We start from the raw sequence: 23,458 nt of genomic DNA, 5'->3' as shown, positions 1-23,458 counted from the left end.
CAAAGGTGACAGACAGACAGACAAGAGGACACGTGAGTTTGACTATGTCACATGCAAACTAGCCTTGCGATATACTAGCGTCCTGTCCAGGGGTTGTACCATACGTAAAAATGTATGCGCACATGACTAAGTCTCTTTAGATAAAAGCGTCTGCTAAATGGCATATTATTATTATTAGATTATTACTTTCTTTTTTCAAGCTGCCTCACGCTACAGAAACAGGAGCGCCTGCACTATGCACTGTTCTGGCTGGGAGGAGGATACTTAAATGCAAACTACACAATCCCAATCTGAGCTACCAATAGACAATAGAAAGTACGCAGTACAATACAAGACAATACAAACGTGCCTTATTGAACCACTGCTTTGTTTAAATGTATACATACCATCGTAGATGTAGTTGGGATTTAGAAGCTGAAAGGAAAATATGAACACAAATAAGTTTATTCTCCAAATTAGCTTGACCACACAGACATTAAATAATTACAACATGAATCCATTAAATGGGGCTTTAAGTCTTACAGCCATACAGGTGATTATCAAATAAACTCTACCTTTACAGAAACTTTATTAGTCAGACAGTCTTGAGACTTGCGGTAGCCGTTTTCCATCTTATTTTCCTTCCTGGTCTCCTTGTCTCTCTTCTCAGACTTTCTCCTGATGCGGAGAGCTGTGTGCCACGAGGATGACTTCCTGCTCCAGACAAGAGAAACAGACAGAAAGAGGAAAGGAAGAGAAAATATTAGCTTATGATTTCTACATCTGTGTCTACTGTTTCACTTTTATGATGGCAGAGCTCATGATGTGAAAATGTATCTTTGGGAAGATATAGCTTTTCATTCATTCATGTTGGTACATGGAGTAGCAGCAGTGTCTGTATCTTACTTGATGGTTCCTTCGGGGAGGTCGGGGATGATGGTGGAGGTGTGACCCAGAACGTAGCCGGGGATCCAGCCCTCGGCGGCAGGGCCCTGCTCGGTGGCGGCCCGGAACACCAGGAACATGTTCTGCTGATTGGAGGCCAGCATCTGGACCACCTCGCCCTGGGAAACACTGATCTCATCCTCCTTCAGGGCCACGTAGTCCTGGGTCACCAGCATGGTGCTGATGCTGCTGCTGCTACTGCTTTCACTCTGGAGGAGGGGGGAGGGGGGGCAGTGGAGGAGGGGGGGCAAGGGGAGCCAGGGGGCAAGATGGGGGAGGAGGGGGAGGCAGGGGAGGAAATGGAGTCAGTAAGGGTTTATAGGTAGGGTTACACAAAGAGAGAGGCATAGAGAGAGAGAGAGAGAGAGAGAGAGAGAGAGAGAGAGAGAGAGAGAGAGAGAGAGAGAGAGAGAGAGAGAGAGAGAGAGAGAGAGAGAGAGAGAGAGAGAGAGAGAGAGAGAGACGGACAGACAGACAGACAAATGCACGCACACACACACACACACACACACACACAAAGCATTCTGTGAAAATGACTCTAAAAGACAAAACAAATTAAAATGTTATTGATTTGATTGCACATGAGCAGCATTTGTTGTTAATCTGTTTATATGCTAGAGCTCATGGGCAAAGAAGGAGTAATTCGCTACACCCGCAATAACATCTGCTAAATACAGTGGGGAAAAAATGTATTTAGTCAGCCACCAATTGCGCAAGTTCTCCCACTTAAAAAGATGAGAGAGGCCTGTAATTTTCATCATAGGTACACGTCAACTATGACAGACAAAATGAGAAGAAAAAAATCCAGAAAATCACATTGTAGGATTTTTAATGAATTTATTTGCAAATTATGGTGGAAAATAAGTATTTGGTCAATAACAAAAGTTTCTCAATACTTTGTTATATACCCTTTGTTGGCAATGACACAGGTCAAACGTTTTCTGTAAATCTTCACAAGGTTTTCACACACTGTTGCTGGTATTTTGGCACATTCCTCCATGCAGATCTCCTCTAGAGCAGTGATGTTTTGGGGCTGTCGCTGGGCAACACAGACTTTCAACTCCCTCCAAAGATTTTCTATGGGCTTGAGATCTGGAGACTGGCTAGGCCACTCCAGGACCTTGAAATGCTTCTTACGAAGCCACTCCTTCGTTACCCGGGCGGTGTGTTTGGGATCATTGTCATGCTGAAAGACCCAGCCACGTTTCATCTTCAATGCCCTTGCTGATGGAAGGAGGTTTTCACTCAAAATCTCACGATACATGGCCCCATTCATTCTTTCCTTTACACGGATCAGTCGTCCTGGTCCCTTTGCAGAAAAACAGCCCCAAAGCATGATGTTTCCACCCCTATGCTTCACAGTAGGTATGGTGTTCTTTGGATGCAACTCAGCATTCTTTGTCCTCCAAACACGACGAGTTGAGTTTTTACCAAAAAGTTCTATTTTGGTTTCATCTGACCATATGACATTCTCCCAATCCTCTTCTGGATCATCCAAATGCACTCTAGCAAACTTCAGACGGGCCTGGACATGTACTGGCTTAAGCAGGGGGACACGTCTGGCACTGCAGGATTTGAGTCCCTGGCGGCGTAGTGTGTTACTGATGGTAGGCTTTGTTACTTTGGTCCCAGCTCTCTGCAGGTCATTCACTAGGTCCCCCCGTGTGGTTCTGGGATTTTTGCTCACCGTTCTTGTGATCATTTTGACCCCACGTGGTGAGATCTTGCGTGGAGCCCCAGATCGAGGGAGATTATCAGTGGTCTTGTATGTCTTCCATTTCCTAATAATTGCTCCCACAGTTGATTTCTTCAAACCAAGCTGCTTACCTATTGCAGATTCAGTCTTCCCAGCCTGGTGCAGGTCTACAATTTTGTTTCTGGTGTCCTTTGACAGCTCTTTGGTCTTGGCCATAGTGGAGTTTGGAGTGTGACTGTTTGAGGTTGTGGACAGGTGTCTTTTATACTGATAACAAGTTCCAACAGGTGCCATTAATACAGGTAACGAGTGGAGGACAGAGGAGCCTCTTAAAGAAGAAGTTACAGGTCTGTGAGAGCCAGAAATCTTGCTTGTTTGTAGGTGACCAAATACTTATTTTCCACCATAATTTGCAAATAAATCCATAAAAAATCCTACAATGTGATTTTCTGGAGAAAAAAAATCTAAATTTGTCTGTCATAGTTGACGTGTACCTATGATGAAAATTACAGGCCTCTCTCATCTTTTTAAGTGGGAGAACTTGCACAATTGGTGGCTGACTAAATACTTTTTTCCCCCACTGTATGTGTATGTGACCAATACAATTTGATTTGATTTCCAAGCATTCATTACAAAAGGTTCAGAAAGAAGAGTGAGGAAAGTCATACTGTAGCTACTAAAATATGGTTACTACATGTAACATAAATAGACCTTCTGATTTGTAGCCAACAAATAGAAGCGAAGACAAGGTATCCAGAAGTCAGAGAGACAGAGTAGAGTTAACATGGAGTGGGTGTCTCTCAAAGACAGTGAGCGTAGAGAAGAAACAGTCCATTTCAGGAGAGACTGAGCCTGAATAAAGCTTGAAGTGAGGCCAAATGCATTTGGTGTGAGTCAAATGTATTCAGGGGCAAGGCAAGTAGAGAAGGAGAACACGGATGTGTCATCAGGCCCACAGCACCAAGACAGAGAGGAAGCAGCATGATCAGAGCAGGTGAAGTCCAAGTCAAAGATCAATCTTCCATTATATCAGCATTCATTTGCATTTAACCCAGTAAATGCCTTGATGGTTTTTCAGATCAGACCAAAATAGCCTGAAGCAAAGGGACAGCAAAAACTAGAGCCAAGACAGAGGTGGGTGTGTGAAGTTAGGCAAGCAGAGGCAGAGAGTCATACTGGAAACACCAAGGGAGAGGAGAGGACTCCAACATACAGTACAGCAAGAAGAGTTACTGTAGCAGTTAGCTGCTGTACCAGCCAAAAACACTGTTAGTAGAGTCTGAAAGAGAACAGGAAGGATGAAAACTCACACCAAAGGCAAGTTAGTGGACTTAGATAGTTTAGTACGCACTTGTGGTTCAGATGACCCAGGACAAGCCAGTAAGGTGTTAGTAGGGAATAAGCCGGACAGAAGCCTGGGACTCGAGTAGGGCTCTTACCCCGTTGCTCTGGGTGGACTGTATGGACTGCTCACTGGTGGAGGAGCATGTGCTCATGCGGTCTATGTCCTTGCTGTGGGTGGAGTGGCGGTGGCTGTGGCTCTCCCTGTGGCCCAGGGTCGAGTCTCCACTATCACTGGGGTAGGAGAAGGAGCCAGGCCGGCTAGCTGGGGAGGCTGGGACCGCAGTGGCCCAGTAAAAGGAGCCTTTCTGGGCTGGGCTGCCCGGGATGAATCCCTCCTTTATGGGGGAGGTCAGTGGAGAGACTGTCCCTACCCGAGGCTTGGCCAGATTCAGAGGGGCCACAGCCAGCCGTGGGATGGGTGTCTGAGGAGGGTCCTCCCCAGGATAGCTCTCCTTGAAGCTGCCCTCAGCAAAGCCTAAGGACTTGCCATTGCTGTTGCTGCTGGTTCTGCTGCGGGGCCGGGGACCCTCCAGCACTCGCATCTTGGGGACATCTTGGGGCCCCAGGTCCCCCTCTGCAGGGTCAGGAGGGCAGGGAGGCTTGGAGGAGGGAGAGGAGGAAAGGGTCTGTCGGGACCACGTACCTGCTGTCCTTTCCGGGCCGTCAGGGCCCGGGGGGTGGTGGTGGTGGACAGGCTGTGGGATGCGGGAGGAGGGCTGGGGGATGCGCGATGGCCGGCGACTCTGGGGGCCACACAGAGAGTTACTCCCAGGGCCTACTGTGGAACTGCTGCAGCCGCCTCCTGTCAGGCCACTGCTGCTGCTGGGGGCTCCCAGGCCTGGTCCACTGGCCCCCACGTGGTTCCTCTGGTACTCGATAGGGGATGTCAGTGCTGGGGGACACAGAGAGAGAGAGAGAGAGAGAGAGAGAGAGAGAGAGAGAGAGAGAGAGAGAGAGAGAGAGAGAGAGAGAGAGAGAGAGAGAGAGAGAAAGAGAGTCGGAGAGAAAGCGTCAACTCAGTGAGTACACACTGTCTAGCTATGAAACAAATATAAAAACATTCTTTGCATTTTGCATTCGAGTACATCATGCTATAGTTCATATTATGGTGTGTTGTAAACACTTATTTTCTCAGAAAGTTGACCAATTCTATGGAGTGGATGACTACACAGGGAGACAGATGAAACACGGGGTAATCATATGATATGATTATGCTGCCACCTGGGAGAAGCTAGCATAATATCACTACACAGTTAGACAGATGAACTGTGATGTGTCTTCTTTTACCGTTGAGAAAGTTGCGTTGGCTCTCCAGGATCTGGGTGATCTGGTGGACCCACATCTGGCTGACTCCAGGGTTGGCTGAGTGCATCACGTAGGTCTCCACACCGCCACTGGACGACCGGGAGGTCAGAGTGAACTTACAGGGGTCGTCTGTGCTCTCCTCCAGGCCCAGCCAGCTCACCTGGACACACACATACACAATATACAGGAGAGAGGAGGGGATGTGAGTGTTTTCAGAATCAGACAACTATTCAAACCACTTTGGCCCTTAGGGCAATTACTATCCTAGCAATGTCCAGCCCAAAAAGATGCACACACTGCAATATGATCTAAGTGTGATCGATTAGGGAAGATGATCGGGATCGAAGCTCCATACCTTGACGCTGTTCTTGAAGAGGTATCCCGGCTGGGAGTAGCCTTTCTTCTTGTCCAGGGGCTCGCTGAAGATGACGATCTGTTCGAAGAGGAAGACCCTCCTCTCCTTCATCCTGGTGAGTAGCCCCCCGTCCTGATCTGATACCATGAAGGTGTCCTGGAGCAGCAGTCTGCCTTGGGCCACAATCTTACCCTGCATGGGAGAATAACAATGTATTGCCTGTCTGGTTAAATAAAGGTTTAAGGACCAATGCAGCCATTTTATATCAATATCAAATTATTTATGGGTAACAAGTAAGGACCTTACTGTAATAGATTTCCATTAAAATGGGCAAAAGTAGCTTTTAGCAAAACACTATTTCTCAAACAAGAATATTGCTAGGACTGTCTGGGAGTGACCTAAGTGGGGAGGGGTAAACTGAAAACCAGCTGTTATTGGCAGAGAGGTTTGGAACTCTCCTTGTTAATGGTCTATTAACCAATTTACGCATGGTGATGTCACCACGGAAAGCCAAAACTCCCACACATGCAAACCAGCTGATTAGAAGATCCTGTGTAGATTGTATTTTGAATCAGCAACTATCAGGAAATAACACTGATCAAATTTTGTCACACTTTTACAGTGTCAGTTTGATATAAAACACAGGGGAAACAGAATTTTGACAGTACTGGGCCTTTAAATAAAATACATACAAATAAAAGGAGGGAGGACAGAGGACAGCCTCAGCTCAGACTCATTCTTAGCCACTCAGTTGAAATATACATCTTAGAAGCATGCTATTATCATATTATACAATGAGTGAAAAAGGGGAGAGAGAGCAAACCGAAGCCCTTCTCCCATTTATCATTTGATCCATGTGGCTTAACGGCTGAAATCAAATTCAAGTTCAGCTTTTTTGGAAAGTTTGTGACCTTCTATACTGAGCCAGATAGGACTGAAAGACTACATTCTCTATTCCCTGAAGAAGACACGAGGCACGAGAGTCTTACGTCAAAGCCTTGGAGACGCCCAACGTTCATCATGTCGTTGCATCTTTTGGGCACAACACACATGACCTCCACCGCTTTCTGGGGGGAACAGAGAAGAAAGAAAACACAATTTTAGAGGGAAAGAAAACATAATAGCAGCTTTATAACTTTGAGATAAAAACAAAATCATAGCAATATTAATGCTAGTCCATGCTATTAGAGGTGGAAGGTCATCAAATCAAACCCAGATTGTAGTTCTTACTTCCAGCTCAGTAGTATCTACTGCAGCCTTTTTGGAGAACTTAAGTAAATCCTTCAGTAGGAGCTGGTACTTCATGATGCGCTGCACAGGCTTAATGAGAAGATCAGTGATCTGGAGTCTGTGGCCCAGATGCTGCTTGAGCTCCTAAAATTCACAGGGAGCACATTAGGTTTATTTGTACACAGTAAAAAAACAGACTGCGTAAAAATATAACACAGGGTATGAGAACAGGAAACAATGAGGCTCTTATGATGCAGTATGTGCTCCGTTCGAGAGACTGGAATAAACCCACTTGTGGGGTATGTGTGGGGTGGAGTAAGTGTGTGTATTCTTACCTCAAAGTAAGTGTCTATGTACTCAGACACGATGTGCTCTGATTTGGGCTTGTTCTGACAGTACACGATATACATGTGTAACCGTCGCTCCTAGCAGGAAAACAAGGAAACAAAACAAGGGAAATGGTGAGGAAATTGTATTATGGTCCTTGCTATCCGGGATCCTTGGGACGTCCCTACCCCATTAAATTTAAAATGGTTAAGGTAAGGGTTAGGGTTAGGGTTAAGTTTAGGGGTTAAGGTTAGGGTTTAGGGTAGGGACGTCCCAAGGATCTCGGATAGCACTAACCTTGTTATGATGCACAGCACAGTGACATCCACTACTGATAGTATATTTTGGCCAATGAAAATCATCAAATCTCTCTTACTTGTTTGACGAACAGGGGAGCCAGCCTATCAGGATCCTCCAGGCACTTCTCTAGCTCTCCCAGGAAGAAGCTGTGGCCAATCAGAGAAGAGTATTGTGAGAAAAGTGAAAGAAATCAATGCTGTGGGATATTTTACATTAGCTATACTAATACAAAAGTCAAACTAATAATAACGCTAGTCCTGTAGATAGGTACTATTCTCGTCTTACTCTCGGTGCCAGTCGTAGATCTGGTGGATATTCCCAAACACTATCTTGTCTTTTCCCCTCATGTCGTCTGGCACGCCGTCCTCCTTCATTTTGCTGATGTAGCCCTGAAGGGGAGATAAGACATTCAGGTGACCACAGGACAGCCAATACTATTCCATAGCCCTGTCCACAAACAACCTCTACCCCTTAGGGCACTTGTGGTGATCTGCTAGGATTTGATAGTTATACGCACTATGTTCAGAGGGCAAGGTGGAGCTGTTACCATATTGCTTATACCTATTCAGTTCATTTAGATTCATAAGGAGAGCCTAGGGGTCGTAAGGATTAGGGATTGTTTTGTGGACGGGACCTACAGTAGCACTTTGACCAAGTCTAGAACGTGAACAGAGTGTGATGGAGAGGAATGAGTCATTGATTATGGGCCTAAAGTAAGAAAGATTGTGTTCTCACCTCCACCACTGAACCCAGGTCTCTCACATAGTCCCTCTCTGTCTCCACCAGCTCCAGTAACACATAGCTGTAGGGGAGAGAGGTGAAGTAAACAGTGGATGGATTAGCTAGACCACCACAGGACAGTTTTATCTGATGGCTCAGGGCATATTCTAGGCTATGAGACCATAGAAATAGAATGACTAGAAAGGGCCCATCACCGGTCCAGCCATTACGGCCTCATTAGCTTGAATGAGGGCAACCCTTCTAGTCATTCTATTTCTATGTATGAGACGTTGCGGAGTGAAACTGAACTCACTGGCGTCTCTTGAGGAAACCCGACTTGCGCTCGTCCATCTCATCGATGGGGGACGAGGAGGACAGGAGGGAGTTGTCGGAGGGATTGAGGGAGGGGCTGCTGCTGTCCCCTTGTTCCACAGAGAGAGAGCTGGGACGGTCCTCCAGGGACTGAGAGAGAGAGAGAAAGAAAGAGAGAGAGAGAGAGAGCACTTAGTGTATATTCATTGTGCACATGCAGTGAGTAAGCTGAGCTTCTCCATACAATCAATGTGCTAGCAGAGAGAGCAGTGGTGTTACTGCTATGATGGTGTGACAAAGTATGGGAGCATTAAAGTGTTGTGCCAGGTCTTATGTAGAGAAGCAGTCAGTTGGTGTGGTGACTTAAATGGTTCACAGATGACTGGTGGGCCATGGCCATGGCACCATGACACGTCACATCCACCCTGGCACCAGACTGAGCTGAGCTGGCAGTGTGTGTGTGTGTGCGTGCGTAACTGACAGCACTGTGGTAGACAGATGGATGGCTGGGTCTTACCATCTTACTCTTGACCAGCTCCTCGATGGCACTGACCAGCTCAGCCGCACTGGGTGTCTCTGAACTACTGGGTCGGCCCGATAGACGAGAGGCCGCCTGGGAGGGAGAGAGAGAGACAGATAGACACAGAGAGACAGACAGACAGAGAGAGAGAGAGAGAGAGAGAGAGAGAGACAGAGACAGAGACAGAGACAGAGACAGAGACAGAGACAGAGAAAGGAGAGAGAGTGAGAGAGAGAGCGAGAGAGAGAGAGGGGTGGATGTGGTTTAATGTTTACACTCTACATTTGATTAATATGTTCTGGAAAGTATTTGTCACTGTATTCAATAGTTTTCTACATATTACACATATTACAGTACATGATGACATCACTGCATCATACATTCATTTCTTAGAGAAGCTCACCATTGACGTGTTTTGACCCCGCCCGACATTCCAAATGTCCCCATAAGGAATGGGTGTGGTCTCCCTAATCAGGGCCAAATAGGGGCCTAGTGGGGGCCAGGCTAGCATGGAGGATACAGGGGACGAGGCAGGGGTTGGGGTTGGTTGGAGCGAGGTTCTGAGCACTTGCACCACAGTGGAGCACATGACTGAACAATGTACATGTGCTGTTAAATACTCCATTACAACAGGGGTAACCCGGGCAACAGGCCAGTCACAAGCACAGCTAGTCCGGCAAAACGATAGCAACAGGCTAAACTAAACAAGGCCAGGTCTTTAAAGGGGTAGTCAGTCAGTTCTAGTCAAACTTCACTAACTACAGCAAATGGAGTATTCGTCACATCTGCAACAATAGTCATAGAAAAACATAGGGCAGCGAGGGTGAGGAGATAGCATGACTGAGGATGGACGGCTGGGAACTAAATTGGGGGAGTGTGACTAGAGCGTAGGCAGTTACATGGAAAGGTACGGGAACTGAGACAAAACAGAGGCAGAACAAAAATCAACATAATGCTGGTAAAGTTAAAGTTAAGAAAAGAAGAGAAAACAATTATATTAGTGTCAAAGAAACGCCTATCGCTCTAGTTACCATAACTGGTATGTGATGATGAGTGAATGAAGCTAAACTGCATCTGTATAAAATATCTACCTTTTCAGACAAACTGGTCTAAAAGAAATACATTCATTGATTTACCAATGTCTCTTTTTATTTTCTAAAAGATTTTACAGGAAAGACGATTGTCCCCTCTTTGATATACTCTAACTAAACCTCATGGAGGCCTGTTAAGTGTGTGAGTCTCACCTTGTCGTCCTGAGAGTCAGCTTGCAGCAGGCTGTGTTGTTGGATGGCCATGGGGGGAGGCAGGGGTACAGCATCAGCCCCCTCCTCTCCCTCCTCCTCCCCACAGCTCTGCATCCCAGAGGAGGAGGACTTGGACAGAGTCCCACTGCTCAGCCCCTCGTTCCTCATCCTCTGTAGAGGGACAACGACAACAGAGTTTACAACAAAATAGAACACAATCGGCTCAAAATAAAGGAGAGAAGGAAATTAGGGAGAGATTTAGTGTTGAATAGATCAAGAAAAAGAGAAAGAAAGGCAGTGATATATGAGAGATAGAAGGAGAGATAAAGATAGAGAGACAGAGAGGAAGAGGTAAACTAAACGTGAAGGTGACCAATCGAACGGACCTCCTCGATGGTCTCGTCCTGTGGCGTGGCGGCGTTGTCGTCCGAGTCTTTCTGGGAGCCGGCAGAGTCTGCGTTCTTTCCGCGTCCGTCACGGTTCTTCTTGTGCTTGTGGGCCAGCTTCTTGACGTGTCCGTCGGCCTTGCCGCTGCTCAGGCGCCTCACGGGGCTGGTCAGCCACTTCCTCAGCGTGTTGCCCGGTCGCTTGGGCCCCGGGGAGCTGTGGAAGCCCAGGGTGTGGCTGGCGCCGGGCTGGATGGCATCGTTACTGGACACAGACAGGGTGTCTGCAGGGGGAGAGACATGGAGAGAGAGAGAAAGAGAAGGAGAAAGAAAAAGAGAGAGAGAGAGAGAGAGAGAGAGAGAGAGAGAGAGAGAGAGAAGGAGAGAGAGAGAGGTCAGTCACAGTGCACAGTGCATAGTATCTTGGGAATGGGTCTGAATTCAGCTATGAGGACACCAATGAGATTAGATGCACTTTTGCAAGGTACATCATTACCTAGGAGGCATAATTCCTTATTTATCTATACTCAGACATTCCATTTTAGTACATGATGGTTAGAATGTAGCATCACATCCTAACATTGCGTGTCCACCCTCAGCATTGAAGCGTCTATCGATAGATATTCCTCCTTTGAAAGTGAACTGGGTGAACCTCATTTTAAAAACCATGGCATACACAACATTATATAAAAGTTGCATAAGCTATTCTCTGTGTGTGTGTGTGTGTGTGTGTGTGTGCATCTAATTTAGGCTGCATGCCCACCACCTCCCTCTTCTGTGGTTCTATCTCCCCTGAGAGGTGTGGGAGAGGACTTAGCTGAGGCTGTGGGTTTAAATGTGAGGCTGTGTGGGGTGCTTCTGCTGATGTAAACTGAGGGATGGATAGATTGCTCAGGTCCCAGCTTCATAGAAATGTTGTATCCTTCAAAAACAGGTTGTGCCAAAGGTTTGTCTATTGGGGCTCGCCTCATTTGTTGACGGGTGATGGAGATGACCGAACTGACATTTTGATGAATAGACGGATACGTAGTGCATTCTCCATGTGTTTTTTCTGTCTCTGTGTGGCCGGGGCCTTAGCCCACTGGTGGCAGTAGAGTAAAGTTTCTAGTGAGGTGACCTCTGTGTTCTCAGCGGTTGGCTCTGTCTCTCAGTGAACTGAACTCTGTGTAACCAGATCCTCCTACTGAACTCATCTAACCATAACAGCTTCTGACAGGGTATGATGACCATCCTGGAAGGGTCAGGGTTCACCAACAGTGCACCACTCGCTCAGTAAAAATAACATGTACCTATGCTGCCATGAGAAAAGATGACAGGCCTCTTAAAGAATCTTAGAACTTATAACATTGAGAAACGAATCAATTCAAAACAACAACATACGAGCAGAGAAATCTCTAACACTCCTATACAAATCCGAGTGGGATAGAAGGTGATGGCTCTGAATTGACCCCATGGGTATCATGTACTGATCAGGCCTTTGGCATGGACTGATCGCACACGCATATCTTGCTGATACAAAGACTGAACAGGGTGCTGCTGCTGCTAGTGCATCATAAGGCAGAGTGGGTCTCAGCAAGGAGAGAGGAGTGTGTGACTTATTTTTCATTTGTAGAGTGAGATTCAGGCTAAAAGGAGGTTACACCCATGGCCATGTCGAAAGGGTTTCTCTTAGCAGCCAAGAGCAATCTCAGGAGATGTTCTCAAGCCAGGCCATGGCTGATTTCATGAAGTCTCTACAGCTGTTTTCCTAAAGCTACAGCACAGTAAATTACTTCCATACTTTTTCAAAATGTTGCGCAAACAAGTCAGCCTGGATGGCGCGCCAAATGACAGACAGTGTATGAATAGAGTTTCCCTTCAGTTCCAGATTTATTTGATACTATGTTGGACTATGTTGTTTTAAGATGTGTTTGAATAGACAGTTTTAATTCATCATTCCAGATGGCACTATGTTTGCTACAATCTTTTTGATGTGCATGCAAGGGTGCCATTTTCACAAAATGATTCAAGGTGTCATTTGACTGCTTTATGATGTCACAATATGTCTGCTGAAATGGTCTGTGGCTGCATTTCATTGGCTCCTGCAGGCTCTTATACTCAGACAGGGTTGGATTGTGACATCATGACAGTCTAATGATGTCAAATGGCACTCAAATGATGTCACAATGGGACTGCTGAGGTTGATCTGAGGCTGCACTGGCCCAAGCCTTCATTCGTTCCTCAGACACGGTTGGATCAGACTGACACATCTCTAGACCTACAAAGAGCCCAGGAGCAAATAAGCCCAGGAGCCTTTTGGGGCTACTTCATCCTCGCGTTCAGCCTTACTTCTTTCAAGATGGTGTGCACTGACATTGGCGTGCAGCACTGCAAACTCCCAACCTGGTCCAGAGTTGGCATGGATATCACACCAGACGAGCTGAGAAAGGTGGTGGAGAGAACGGAGGAGGAGTACAATACCTCCATCCTGGACTCCATAACCATGCCTGACGTGGGTTGCACCATCCTGGCCCTCGGGGTGGCCTTTCTGGTCGTCTGTATGGTTCACATGTGGCTCAGCAAGAAGAAGTGGACAAGGCAAGGCCAAGGGAAAGGAGGACTGCTCCAGTGCCAGGCTAAAGGGGACAGCAACAAGGCTTTGCTGATGATGGAGCTTCAGGAGAAGGTTCTGCTGAGGATGGAGGGCATGGAGCAGCGCCTCGACGCCATGGAGGACTTCCTCAGGTCAGTCTCAACTCTTAGCCTCTTGAGTAAATAAATGAAAGGGTGCTTGGAACCAAAAATAGATCATGGCAACTATGGATAAGGGCCAGAACTCACTTCCATAGAAGTTGCAATTGAAGGTTAAAATGTTCTTCATCTCAAAGCAACACGTGTTAATAGACTACACTGACATACGTTTCGGCTTGTGCCTTCCTTAGCTGCATGGGGAAGAAGAGGACCATGGAGAAGACAATGTACGGCAAGCAGGAGGCTGCTGGTGACAAGAGCAAAAGGGATGCCCTGCGCTTCTCTGACTGCTCCGACAACTCCAACTAATGTCTCAATACCTCAAGACCTGTTTATGGACACTGTGCATTTGATAATAAATACATTAAATTGATTTGAAATTAAAAGGTGTGAAATTGAAAAAGAAGTAACTCTCCCTCTCCTCTTTTCACTCTGTGAAGAATAGCATTGTGTTATTGTATGTAGTTACAGTATATTCTGATACACACTTCACATGTTGGTCCTTCGTGACAGCAAACATGTGTGTCACAGGGTGGGGTGGATGGTGGGGTTGAGGGGGATCACAGTCCTTAGTTAAGATGGCTTCAGGAGACCTATATATTGTAGTGTAATATGCTGCTGATATAAAGCATGTGTTCGCTCTACTCTCAGTCTAACCCAGCTGTGGGAGTCCGAGCCAGAGAGCCTGAGAAGATAAGGTGTTCACACAGCCCTGTACTTTTCTAAAATTGTTTTCTGAGTCTGCAGGGGAGAACCAAGGGCTTTCAAGAGACTTATAAATAACTTGTAGCAGCATACCATGAAAACCTGAGTCCATTTATCAAATGTGTTACAATATTATTGACATAAAGGAAGGTGCCATTACGGGCTGTTTCAGTCATGCTTCAGGGTCTTTTCTACCAAGTGGAGCACTAGAAGGCTAGCAGGACCATGTGTTACAGTAATGGATGTGTACAGAAGACTATGCCAGGCCCACTAGGTACACACACACCTCCAGGCCAGCCCAGCCTTACCCAGCCCCATCCTCCATTCTGAGAGGAGGATGGAAACGGGCATCAAATCTCCACCTGAACAAACCTTCTACTAGACCGCAGAGACAGAGCTCAGTGTGTCCCTCCTCACAGGCCCACCTTCCCTCTACTTACCTGAGAGAAGTACACTCATGCCAGGGTGCCCAGTAAAACTTTCCTTCCCTCTAATACTGTACAGAGCTGTCAGTATCAGTGTGATTACATTTTAGGAGACACACAAACAACTTACTCAGTGTCCATATTGTCTCATCTAGCTGGCTAAAAGTATACAGTTATAGTATATCTCTCACATTTACACTTACATCAACTGCTCTTCCATTAGAAAGCCCTATCTGCCAGTTGGTTAGTGGCAGGGGGGCAAACTCAGTCTGGTGCCTCTTATACACATGAGTGCGTATCCACTCCACATATTGAGCAAACAGGACACAGACATGCAAGGGGCCAGACCCCTGGTGTAACAGCGCTATTTGAGAGTAGGTCTGAAGAGCTCTCACAGGCTGCGGGGCAGCCCATCAATCACCTCAGCAAGTGGGCTACAGGGTCTCATATACTGTATGAAGGAGGAAGAACTAGCCTGGCTGACAGGGACACCGAAAGTATTTTCAGTGAAGAACACAACATAACTTCTCTTTTAATATTGTATCTGTATTCATGTATTTTTGTGTGGTATAGCTAGGTAAGACAAAGATGTCCAAGACCAATTTCCCCTCGGGGACAATAATGTTTATCTTATCTGATCTTACAGTCACAGCTACAAAGCAGCATCACCAGCTAACTTTGAGGTGCCTCCTAGGGCGAGATATAATATTGGGCTGAGAGGTCTGGGTGTCCTCGTAGACAGTGATTTAACAGAAGGAGGGTCACCAGCCTTGACACATTCCTGTCCATTGTTTCTTCAGCGGGGTGTAAAATAACCCCAGACATCACAGACATGCCCCCTGTGAGACGCTGTCTCTGTGTCCCAAATGGCACCCTTTTCCCTATTTAGTTCACTTATTTTGACCAGGTAGTGCACTATGTAGGGGAGATAGTGCCATTTGGGATGCATCCCCTGTCTCTGGGTAGTGGGTAGGAGTGTAAGCAATGCAGTGACCTCACTCCGTTCTCCCGCCAGGGGGTCTTTCAGCAACTGAGCTCACAACCGCACTCTGTCCCAAACATTCATGGAAACAGAAACACAATAACAGGTTCAAACCAGGGTCTGCTGTGACTATGTGAGGCCACTGAGCTAAATCCTAGGGATTAGGAGACACAATAGGTTCTGGCATGACACATACAGTACGTTCAAACACATGTAAATATGGTACCCTGTCTGTCTAGTACATTTCAAGTCACTATCAGCAGTATAGTATCAGACAGAATGGGGTGAGGAGTAGGGCTGTCAAGTAATTTTGGATGACGGTTATTGGCCAGCCAAATGACCGCGGTCACCTTAATAACCGTTAGAATAGCAAAAAATAAATAATAATATATATATATTATAATTTATTGTTGAAGACACATTTTTTTCTCCTCTCCTCCGCTCCTGGCTGCATGTGCTGCCATATAAATAGAACAGGCGTCCCCAATCAAGTCAATGATGGCATAATGGCTGGACTAGCGGCCATTGCAAGTGTACTTATAGGAGCAAAGCAGGAAGTAAAAGCAGGAAGTAAAAGCAGAAAGTGTCCCATCAATATGTGCTGTGATTTGTTGATTCAACTCAACTGACATTACAAAAAAGACATTCCTTTGCATGAGCCACATCATGAATGAATATTCTACATTACCGTGGAAATTATTGCATCACAATACCAGGCAGCCATTGCGAGTGTACCCATGAGTTTGCCAGTCAAATTGCCAGGGTTAGAGGTTCCAAGCATGTTTTATTCATTCTATTTCAATGTTAGCTACAACACCTTGCTTGACCATCAGCAAGGAGCAGCAAAGTTTCATCATGTTGTTAATTGTCCATGTTACTGTGGAAACGGACTCAACCACAAGAATGCCCGGCCGTCCCGTCTCTCTCCCGCGTTCGTTCAACAAAACCAAAAAACTCATAATTTATTTGAAACGGTTAAGACGGTTATTTTATTCTCACGACGGTCTTCATCCATAACGTCAATTACACAGTTATACGGTAATTGTGCCAGCCCTAGTGAGGAGACGTGTGGCACAGTCCAAGCCAATCAGAGAGTGGTGGCTCACTGTCCTCTGTCACAATTGGATTAAGATGTCTGGCCCACTTCCTGGGAAACCTACCAAGGCTCATCAGACACAGGACAGGAGGGCACACAGGCCAAGCCAGCTGTATGATGGACTGTGATATGCAGTGGGTGATACTGTGTGTGTCTGTCTGTTCTCCACATGTCTACAATAGCAAGAATATCACTAGAGGGGTGGATCATCACAAAGCAAGGATCAATCAGCCAGCTAACATGAATACACATTCAGATGTAACTGTTGATTATCAGGTGTATTAAGAAAGCTATGGGTTATTGATCATGTCATGTTATTCATACCATTTCTATTTCAAGTCAATCTTTTTCTATGAGCTATAGGAACTATGGAGTTGTTTAAGATGATTCAGGAAAGTAAGCTGGCTAACTCTTGGATCCTGGTGAATGGGTGAGGAGGAGGATAGGGTTTGGACAGCAATGGGGTGGGCGTGATGCACCACGAACAAACAGAGTTACTACAGCTGTATAGACTGTTTGTTCTGTCAACAGGTAGTAACATGGCTGATTCAGTCAATCAGTCAGCCAGCCAGCCTGCATGCCTTCCTGCCTGTCTCTCGGTCTGTCTGTCCCACATGTGACTCAGATGTGCTTAATCTAGTCCAAAGCTTGCCAGCTTTAATACGGTATTTCAATCATTTTAATGCACCCATATAATCCACTTCATAACAGCCATTCAATCAATATAATAGGCTACTGTACTTATCCCCCAGACTCTCACATACAATAAAGACGTTATTCTTGATATGTCCTCTAAAGTAGGCTGTGAAAAATCAACAGAAAACAACATTGTAATGCCCTAAAGGTATGCTGCAAAATAATGTAAACAATAATTCAATGTTTTACTTGATTATACCAATGATCACAACAATAACAATCCATTACATAGTTGGAGCCTGTTCTATACTGTTAAAATGACTGGAACACTTAAAGGACTGGTTCTATATAGGTCCTATATAGTAACGTTACATACCCAAATCCAGCAGCCAGAATTTGCAGTTTTCCGAGGGTCCCGCTTGTGAGCTCATATGGTACAGAGGACTAACAGCAAAAATAGACCGTATTCCATTTGCCATGGCAACCTGCCCTGGTACTACTCAAGTTCTCACACTGTTTAAAATCCAATTCTTCAAAAGCATTGTATAAAACAGATAAAGAATCATGTCGTTTAAGAAAAAGCTTTAGGAAGCGGCTGTATCCTCTAGCTCAGATGAGATCAGTCTGCTGTGTTAGTGGGATGTGATCTGCTCTCTCTTCTCTACTCTCCCAGAGAGTGGGCTGTTGTGTTGTGAAGGCAAGCCTCCTCTGTCCCAATGGACATTTAGAATCAGATGGCACACTTTACCGTAAAACCCCTAGTAGAAGCTCCAGCCCTCAAACAGCATGAGCTCAGCTTTCACAAGCATTATGTACTGTAGAAATGTAGCATCTTTAGTAGCAGCTTTACTTTTCAGCACAGTTGCAATGTCCTTATTTAAGCTAAGCTCAATACACTTACATTAGTTTTATTGCTGACAAAAACAATGCCCAAAGAGAACTTTCAGCAGTGTGACTGACTGTAGCTGCTAAAGTGCCTCTCACACATTTGTACAGCCAGATCCCAATCTACCCTGCTGTGCAGACAGGGCTGTAGGAGTAAAACAGGCAACACACACAAAGCTCTCCCTGTTCAACTGTGTGTTTGCCCATTAGGATCTCTGGGGACTAACCACAGAGCCTGTTTCCTGTAAGAACCAAACACACACACATAGAGTATCTCACAAAAGTGAATACACCCCTCACATTTTGTAAATATTTGAGTATATCTTTTCATGTGACAACACTGAAGAAATGACACTTTGCTACAATGTAAAGTAGTGAGTGTACAGCTTGTATAACAGTATAAATTTGCTGTCCCCTCAAAATAACTCAACACACAGCCATTAATGTCTAAACCACTGGCAACAAAAGTGAGTACACCCCTAAGTGAAAATGTCCAAATTGGGCCCAAAGTGTCAATATTTTGTGTGGCCACCATCATTTTCCAGCACTGCCTTAACCCTCTTGTGCATGGAGTTCACCAGAGCTTCACAGGTTGCCACTGGAGTCCTCTTCCACTCCTGCATGACGACATCACGGAGCTGGTGGATGTTAGAGACCTTGCACTCCTCCACCTTCCGTTTGAGGATGCCCCACAGATGCTCAATAGGGTTTAGGTCTGGAGACATGCTTGGCCAGTCCATCACCTTTACCCTCAGCTTCTTTAGCAAGGCAGTGGTCATCTTGGAGGTGTGTTTGGGGTCGTTATCATGTTGGAATACTGCCCTGCGGCCCAGTCTCCGAAGGGAGGGGATCATGCTCTGCTTCAGTATGTCACAGTACATGTTGGCATTCATGGTTCCCTCAATGAACTGTAGCTCCCCAGTGCCGGCAGCACTCATAAAGCCCCAGACCATGACACTCCCACCACCATGCTTGACTGTAGGCAAGACACACTTGTCTTTGTACTCCTCACCTGGTTGCCGCCACACACGCTTGACACCATCTGAACCAAATATGTTTATCTTGGTCTCATCAGACCACAGGACATGGTTCCAGTAATCCATGTCCTTAGTCTGCTTGTCTTCAGAAAACTGTTTGCGGGCTTTCTTGTGCATCATCTTTAGAAGAGGCTTCCTTCTGGGACGACAGCCATGCAGACCAATTTGATGCAGTGTGCGGTGTATGGTCTGAGCACTGACAGGCTGACCCCCCACCCCTTCAACCTCTGCAGCAATGCTGGCAGCACTCATACGTCTATTTCCCTAAGACAACCTCTGGATATGACGCTGAGCACGTGCACTCAACTTCTTTGGTCGACCATGGCGAGGCCTGTTCTGAGTGGAACCTGTCCTGTTAAACCGCTGTATGGTCTTGGCCACCGTGCTGCAGCTCAGTTTCAGGGTCTTGGCAATCTTCTTATAGCCCAGGCCATCTTTATGTAGAGCAACAATTCTTTTTTTCAGATCCTCAGAGAGTTCTTTGCCATGAGGTGCCATGTTGAACTTCCAGTGACCATATGAGGGAGTGTGAGAGCGATGACACCAAATTTAACACACCTGCTCCCCATTCACACCTGAGACCTTGTAACACTAACGAGTCACATGACACCGGGAGGGAAAATGGCTAATTGGGCCCAATTTGGGTACTCACTTTTGTTGCCAGCGGTTTAGACATTAATGGCTGTGTGTTGAGTTATTTTGAGGGGACAGCAAATTTACACTGTTATACAAGCTGTACACTCACTACTTTACATTGTAGCAAAGTGTCATTTCTTCAGTGTTGTCACATGAAAAGATATACTCAAATATTTACAAAAATGTGAGGGGTGTACTCAATTTTGTAAGATACTGTACATGTGTGCAACGTGCACAACAGACACGCGTGGAACACACACACACGTGCGCCACACCATAAAAGTTAAGGCCACCCTGGTACCTTCGAGAAGGTAACCGTTTTAATCTGAATCAGCAACTGAAGGGAGGTGTTGCTATTGTCTTTTTAGCACATTATAGAAATACACTAAACTATTTCACCTACTGTACACTCCGGTCCACACTGACCTAGCTGGAGATACAGTCATAGTGACATTTCCTAGTCCAGGGATCATCAACTATATTCAGCTGCAGGCCAATTTTTTCTTGAGCAGATGGCCGGAACATAATAAAACAAATATATATTTAGACTGCAAATTGACTGCAAGAAGCCTAAACATATATCATATTTGACTAAAATACTAAACATAATTTAAAACCTTGATTACATTTGGGAACATTGTCCTGCGTAGGGTGCCGTCTTTCGAATGGGACGTTAAAACAGGTGTCCTGACTCTCTGAGTACCTCAGTTGGTAGAAAAGTGCTATATAAATCCAATAAATTATAATAAATTATAATTATTTGTTTAAGACCACATACACCAAAAGTATGTGGACACATCTCATTCCAAAATCATGGGCATTAATATGTTGTGTATGTCTCTCTATTATGCGTGGGAATACTTGGGAACAGATTTCCAAAATTAAAATCACTTTCCTGGTGTTTTTACAGTCTTTTATGTCCAACTATATATATTAGTTTTTTTTACAAAAACACATATATATCTCACTATTATGCGTGGGAATACTTGGGAACAGATCTATAATATTTATGTTTTTTTTATCAGAAAACTTGAGGGGCCAAATAAAACCACCAGGCCCCCAGTTGGGGAACCCTGTCCTAAGCCATGATCCTAAAGTTGGAAAATACAAAAATAGCCAAAAAGCAGTAGCTTAGTCTAATTCATTTTACAAACTTAATTGCAAGAACATCACAAGAGTCACATCAGCAGCATTTTCTAAGAACTTGTGGGGTTTACACAAGCTATGACAGCTCCTAATTCACCACAGGCAACCAGCCAGCAAGGGCTTTGTTCTAAGTCCAAGGGAAGGGGAGTGCAATGAGGAAAAACAACGAATGAATAGACGTCCTGTGTGTTAGTGAGACACATCCATCCATCCCCTTCTACAACTCCCAGACGTTTACCAGGGCAAACCTACTCACAGCCTGCACTCATTCTGGCCCAGCCATGCATCTGGGTGACAGCACCAGTGGGGAGTAGGAAGGAGAGAATTCCCCAATCTTCCCCCCAAACCCTTAACCAGTCCACTGCCCTGAGAAAAAGGCCTAGGCCTACATGCTCTGCTGCATGGCCAAAGCACCTCAAAGGGAAGCACCAAGGACATGTTCATCCTCCTAGTTCTAAAGGAGCCCTGCTGAGGGGAGTCTTTAGCAGTTTGTAGTTTGCATAACAATTCACTGGCCACTAAAGGGCATAGAAAAACTATGGCGCTGTGCGGGAATAAGAACACATGAAACTTTAAGATAGTAGAATAATAAAGAACTGGATGGGAAATCCTTTAGTTTCATATTAGTTAGAGAAAACCATCCAAGTGTGTAACATGCATCAAACACTCACTGGTTTAAGCCAATAGAAATACAGGATTCCTCACTCCCCTATAAAATGATGAAGAGCCTAATGTTTGGAACCTATCACCATGGAAACCACCAGTATACAGTACACAAACATCACCTCTATCTTATTACAGATCAAGTCAGGAGGAGGGCGGGCCGTCTGACAGGAACAAAACTTTATTGAGTGACTCTCAGTCAAGACAGATATGAGAACAGAAGCTCCCAGTGCCACCCAGGTTTCTTTGATCTCATCCCCTGGGGTCTGGAATGGGGTCAGGTCATGGAGCTCAGAAACGACTTCTCCTTTGAAGAAAGAAGAAGAAAAACCCTTGTCCAGTCAAAAGGACAGGATCATATTGAAGGTCACACGGTAGCAAAACAGAAAACGAAAATGAGTGTGTTTTATATTGGACAAGTTCAGGTAGTCTCTACCTGTTTCAGTCAGTTTTCTTCTGTTTGGTGCCTGACGAATACGAACCATGAGAGACAGTCCATGCATACATGTATGAATTCCCACAGAGTTAGTAATGTCTACATGAATTCCCACAGAATAATGTAGGTGGTAATCAATACCTCTCTACAGACTGTAAACCAGGGAGCATCTGGAATCCTTCCCTGGCTGCAAGTACACACTCGCCCCCTTGAAACCCCCTGGGACCAAGGTGCAGACGGTGCCTGTGTGTGTGTGTGTGTGTGTGTCCGTGTGTGTTCCAGACCTAATGGTAGAGTGACGCCAGACATCTTTTAAACTTTTGCTGAACATATCATTTAATCTCCACCACTTGCTTAGAACCATATGACGTGTGCATGTAATCTTTTCCTGTAATGCATTCCATGTGTCTCACAACAGCAAGGCTGACAGTGTGTCTATGTATGTGTTTCTGTGTATCTGTGTGTGTTCCAGCCTTCCAGGTGTCTCAGTCCCAACATCAAGGCCTACCTTTGTGGTGGTGGTTGAACAGTCCTTCCATCTCCATACTGGAGCGGGAGTGAGCGATGCAGAGCATGGCACAGGGCACTATGCCCTCCTGGGCAGGGGAGCGGTCTGTGGTCCTCACCAGGCACCAGTCCGGCTTGTCATGGAGCCTCTCCAGGACCTCCACCGTCTGACCCCTCCGTACAGTCAGCTCAGAGCTGCTGCCATTACCAGCAACAAAGTCATGGATGACCACGGTCAGCTCACAGCCACCAGAGAGCTGGAGAGAGGGAGGGACGGAGAGGGAGAGAGAAACAGAGGGAGGGAGAGAGAGAGGGATCAAGGGAGAGAGAGTATGTCAGTTTTACATAAACATACAATAGCCCCATTACATTACATAAAGGAATAGTTTGAGGTTATGAAGAAACAGCTTGAATTTATTGATGTTTAGGAGCAGTACCATAATGAGCGTGTGAATTATAACTACATGTCATTAAATGGCGAGGTTCTTAGGTACTAATCAGCAATAGCGAGTCTATTATTAGCATGTCAACAACGGAGTTCATATATGGGTTTGGAAGTCCCCAAGTCCCCCTGAGAACTGCTGATTTACCACTTGTCAGTCATTCCGTTTCCGCAGACCAAGTCTCAGTCACAAGGCCAGAGTAAGAGCTTATTCTGATGGCCATTAGAGCAGTCGCTCAGCACAGTGCCGGCTCCAAACCAACCACATACTGTAGCTCCACTGTATTGTGTCATTCTGGTGAGTCACTCATCTCACATTCAGATGCCTCAATATGACTCAAGAAACGCTCTGACTTTCTAAAGCAGTAGATGCAGGGAGAAAAATGTCCATTAAACTGCCATATATGCCATTAAAATATACATTGACGATGATGGGCACATCAGTGACGTTTCAAACAGGGAAATCAGT

At 45.6% G+C, this 23,458-nt stretch overlaps 1 protein-coding gene across 1 annotated transcript; it reads right to left on the bottom strand.

Annotated features, from left to right (window-relative positions):
- Window positions 1-386: 386 nt before the first annotated feature.
- Window positions 387-22,804, bottom strand: LOC311114901 (triple functional domain protein-like; the record flags this gene model as incomplete). Its single annotated transcript, XM_084190122.1, has 17 exons — window positions 387-414; window positions 555-693; window positions 886-1,133; window positions 4,060-4,856; window positions 5,252-5,429; window positions 5,625-5,816; window positions 6,614-6,691; window positions 6,855-6,998; window positions 7,190-7,279; window positions 7,558-7,627; window positions 7,767-7,870; window positions 8,217-8,283; window positions 8,515-8,663; window positions 9,031-9,126; window positions 10,278-10,448; window positions 10,664-10,947; window positions 22,549-22,804. Coding segments are annotated over 17 exons (3,091 nt in total), but the record flags the coding sequence as incomplete, so codon positions are not given.
- Window positions 22,805-23,458: the final 654 nt, after the last annotated feature.

Source organism: Coregonus lavaretus, assembly GCF_964263955.1.
Source record: "Coregonus lavaretus genome assembly, contig: HAP1_SCAFFOLD_7984, whole genome shotgun sequence".
NCBI lineage: Eukaryota > Metazoa > Chordata > Actinopteri > Salmoniformes > Salmonidae > Coregonus > Coregonus lavaretus.
Note: the sequence above shows the minus strand (reverse complement) of the source record. Positions and strands in the feature narration are given on the sequence as shown.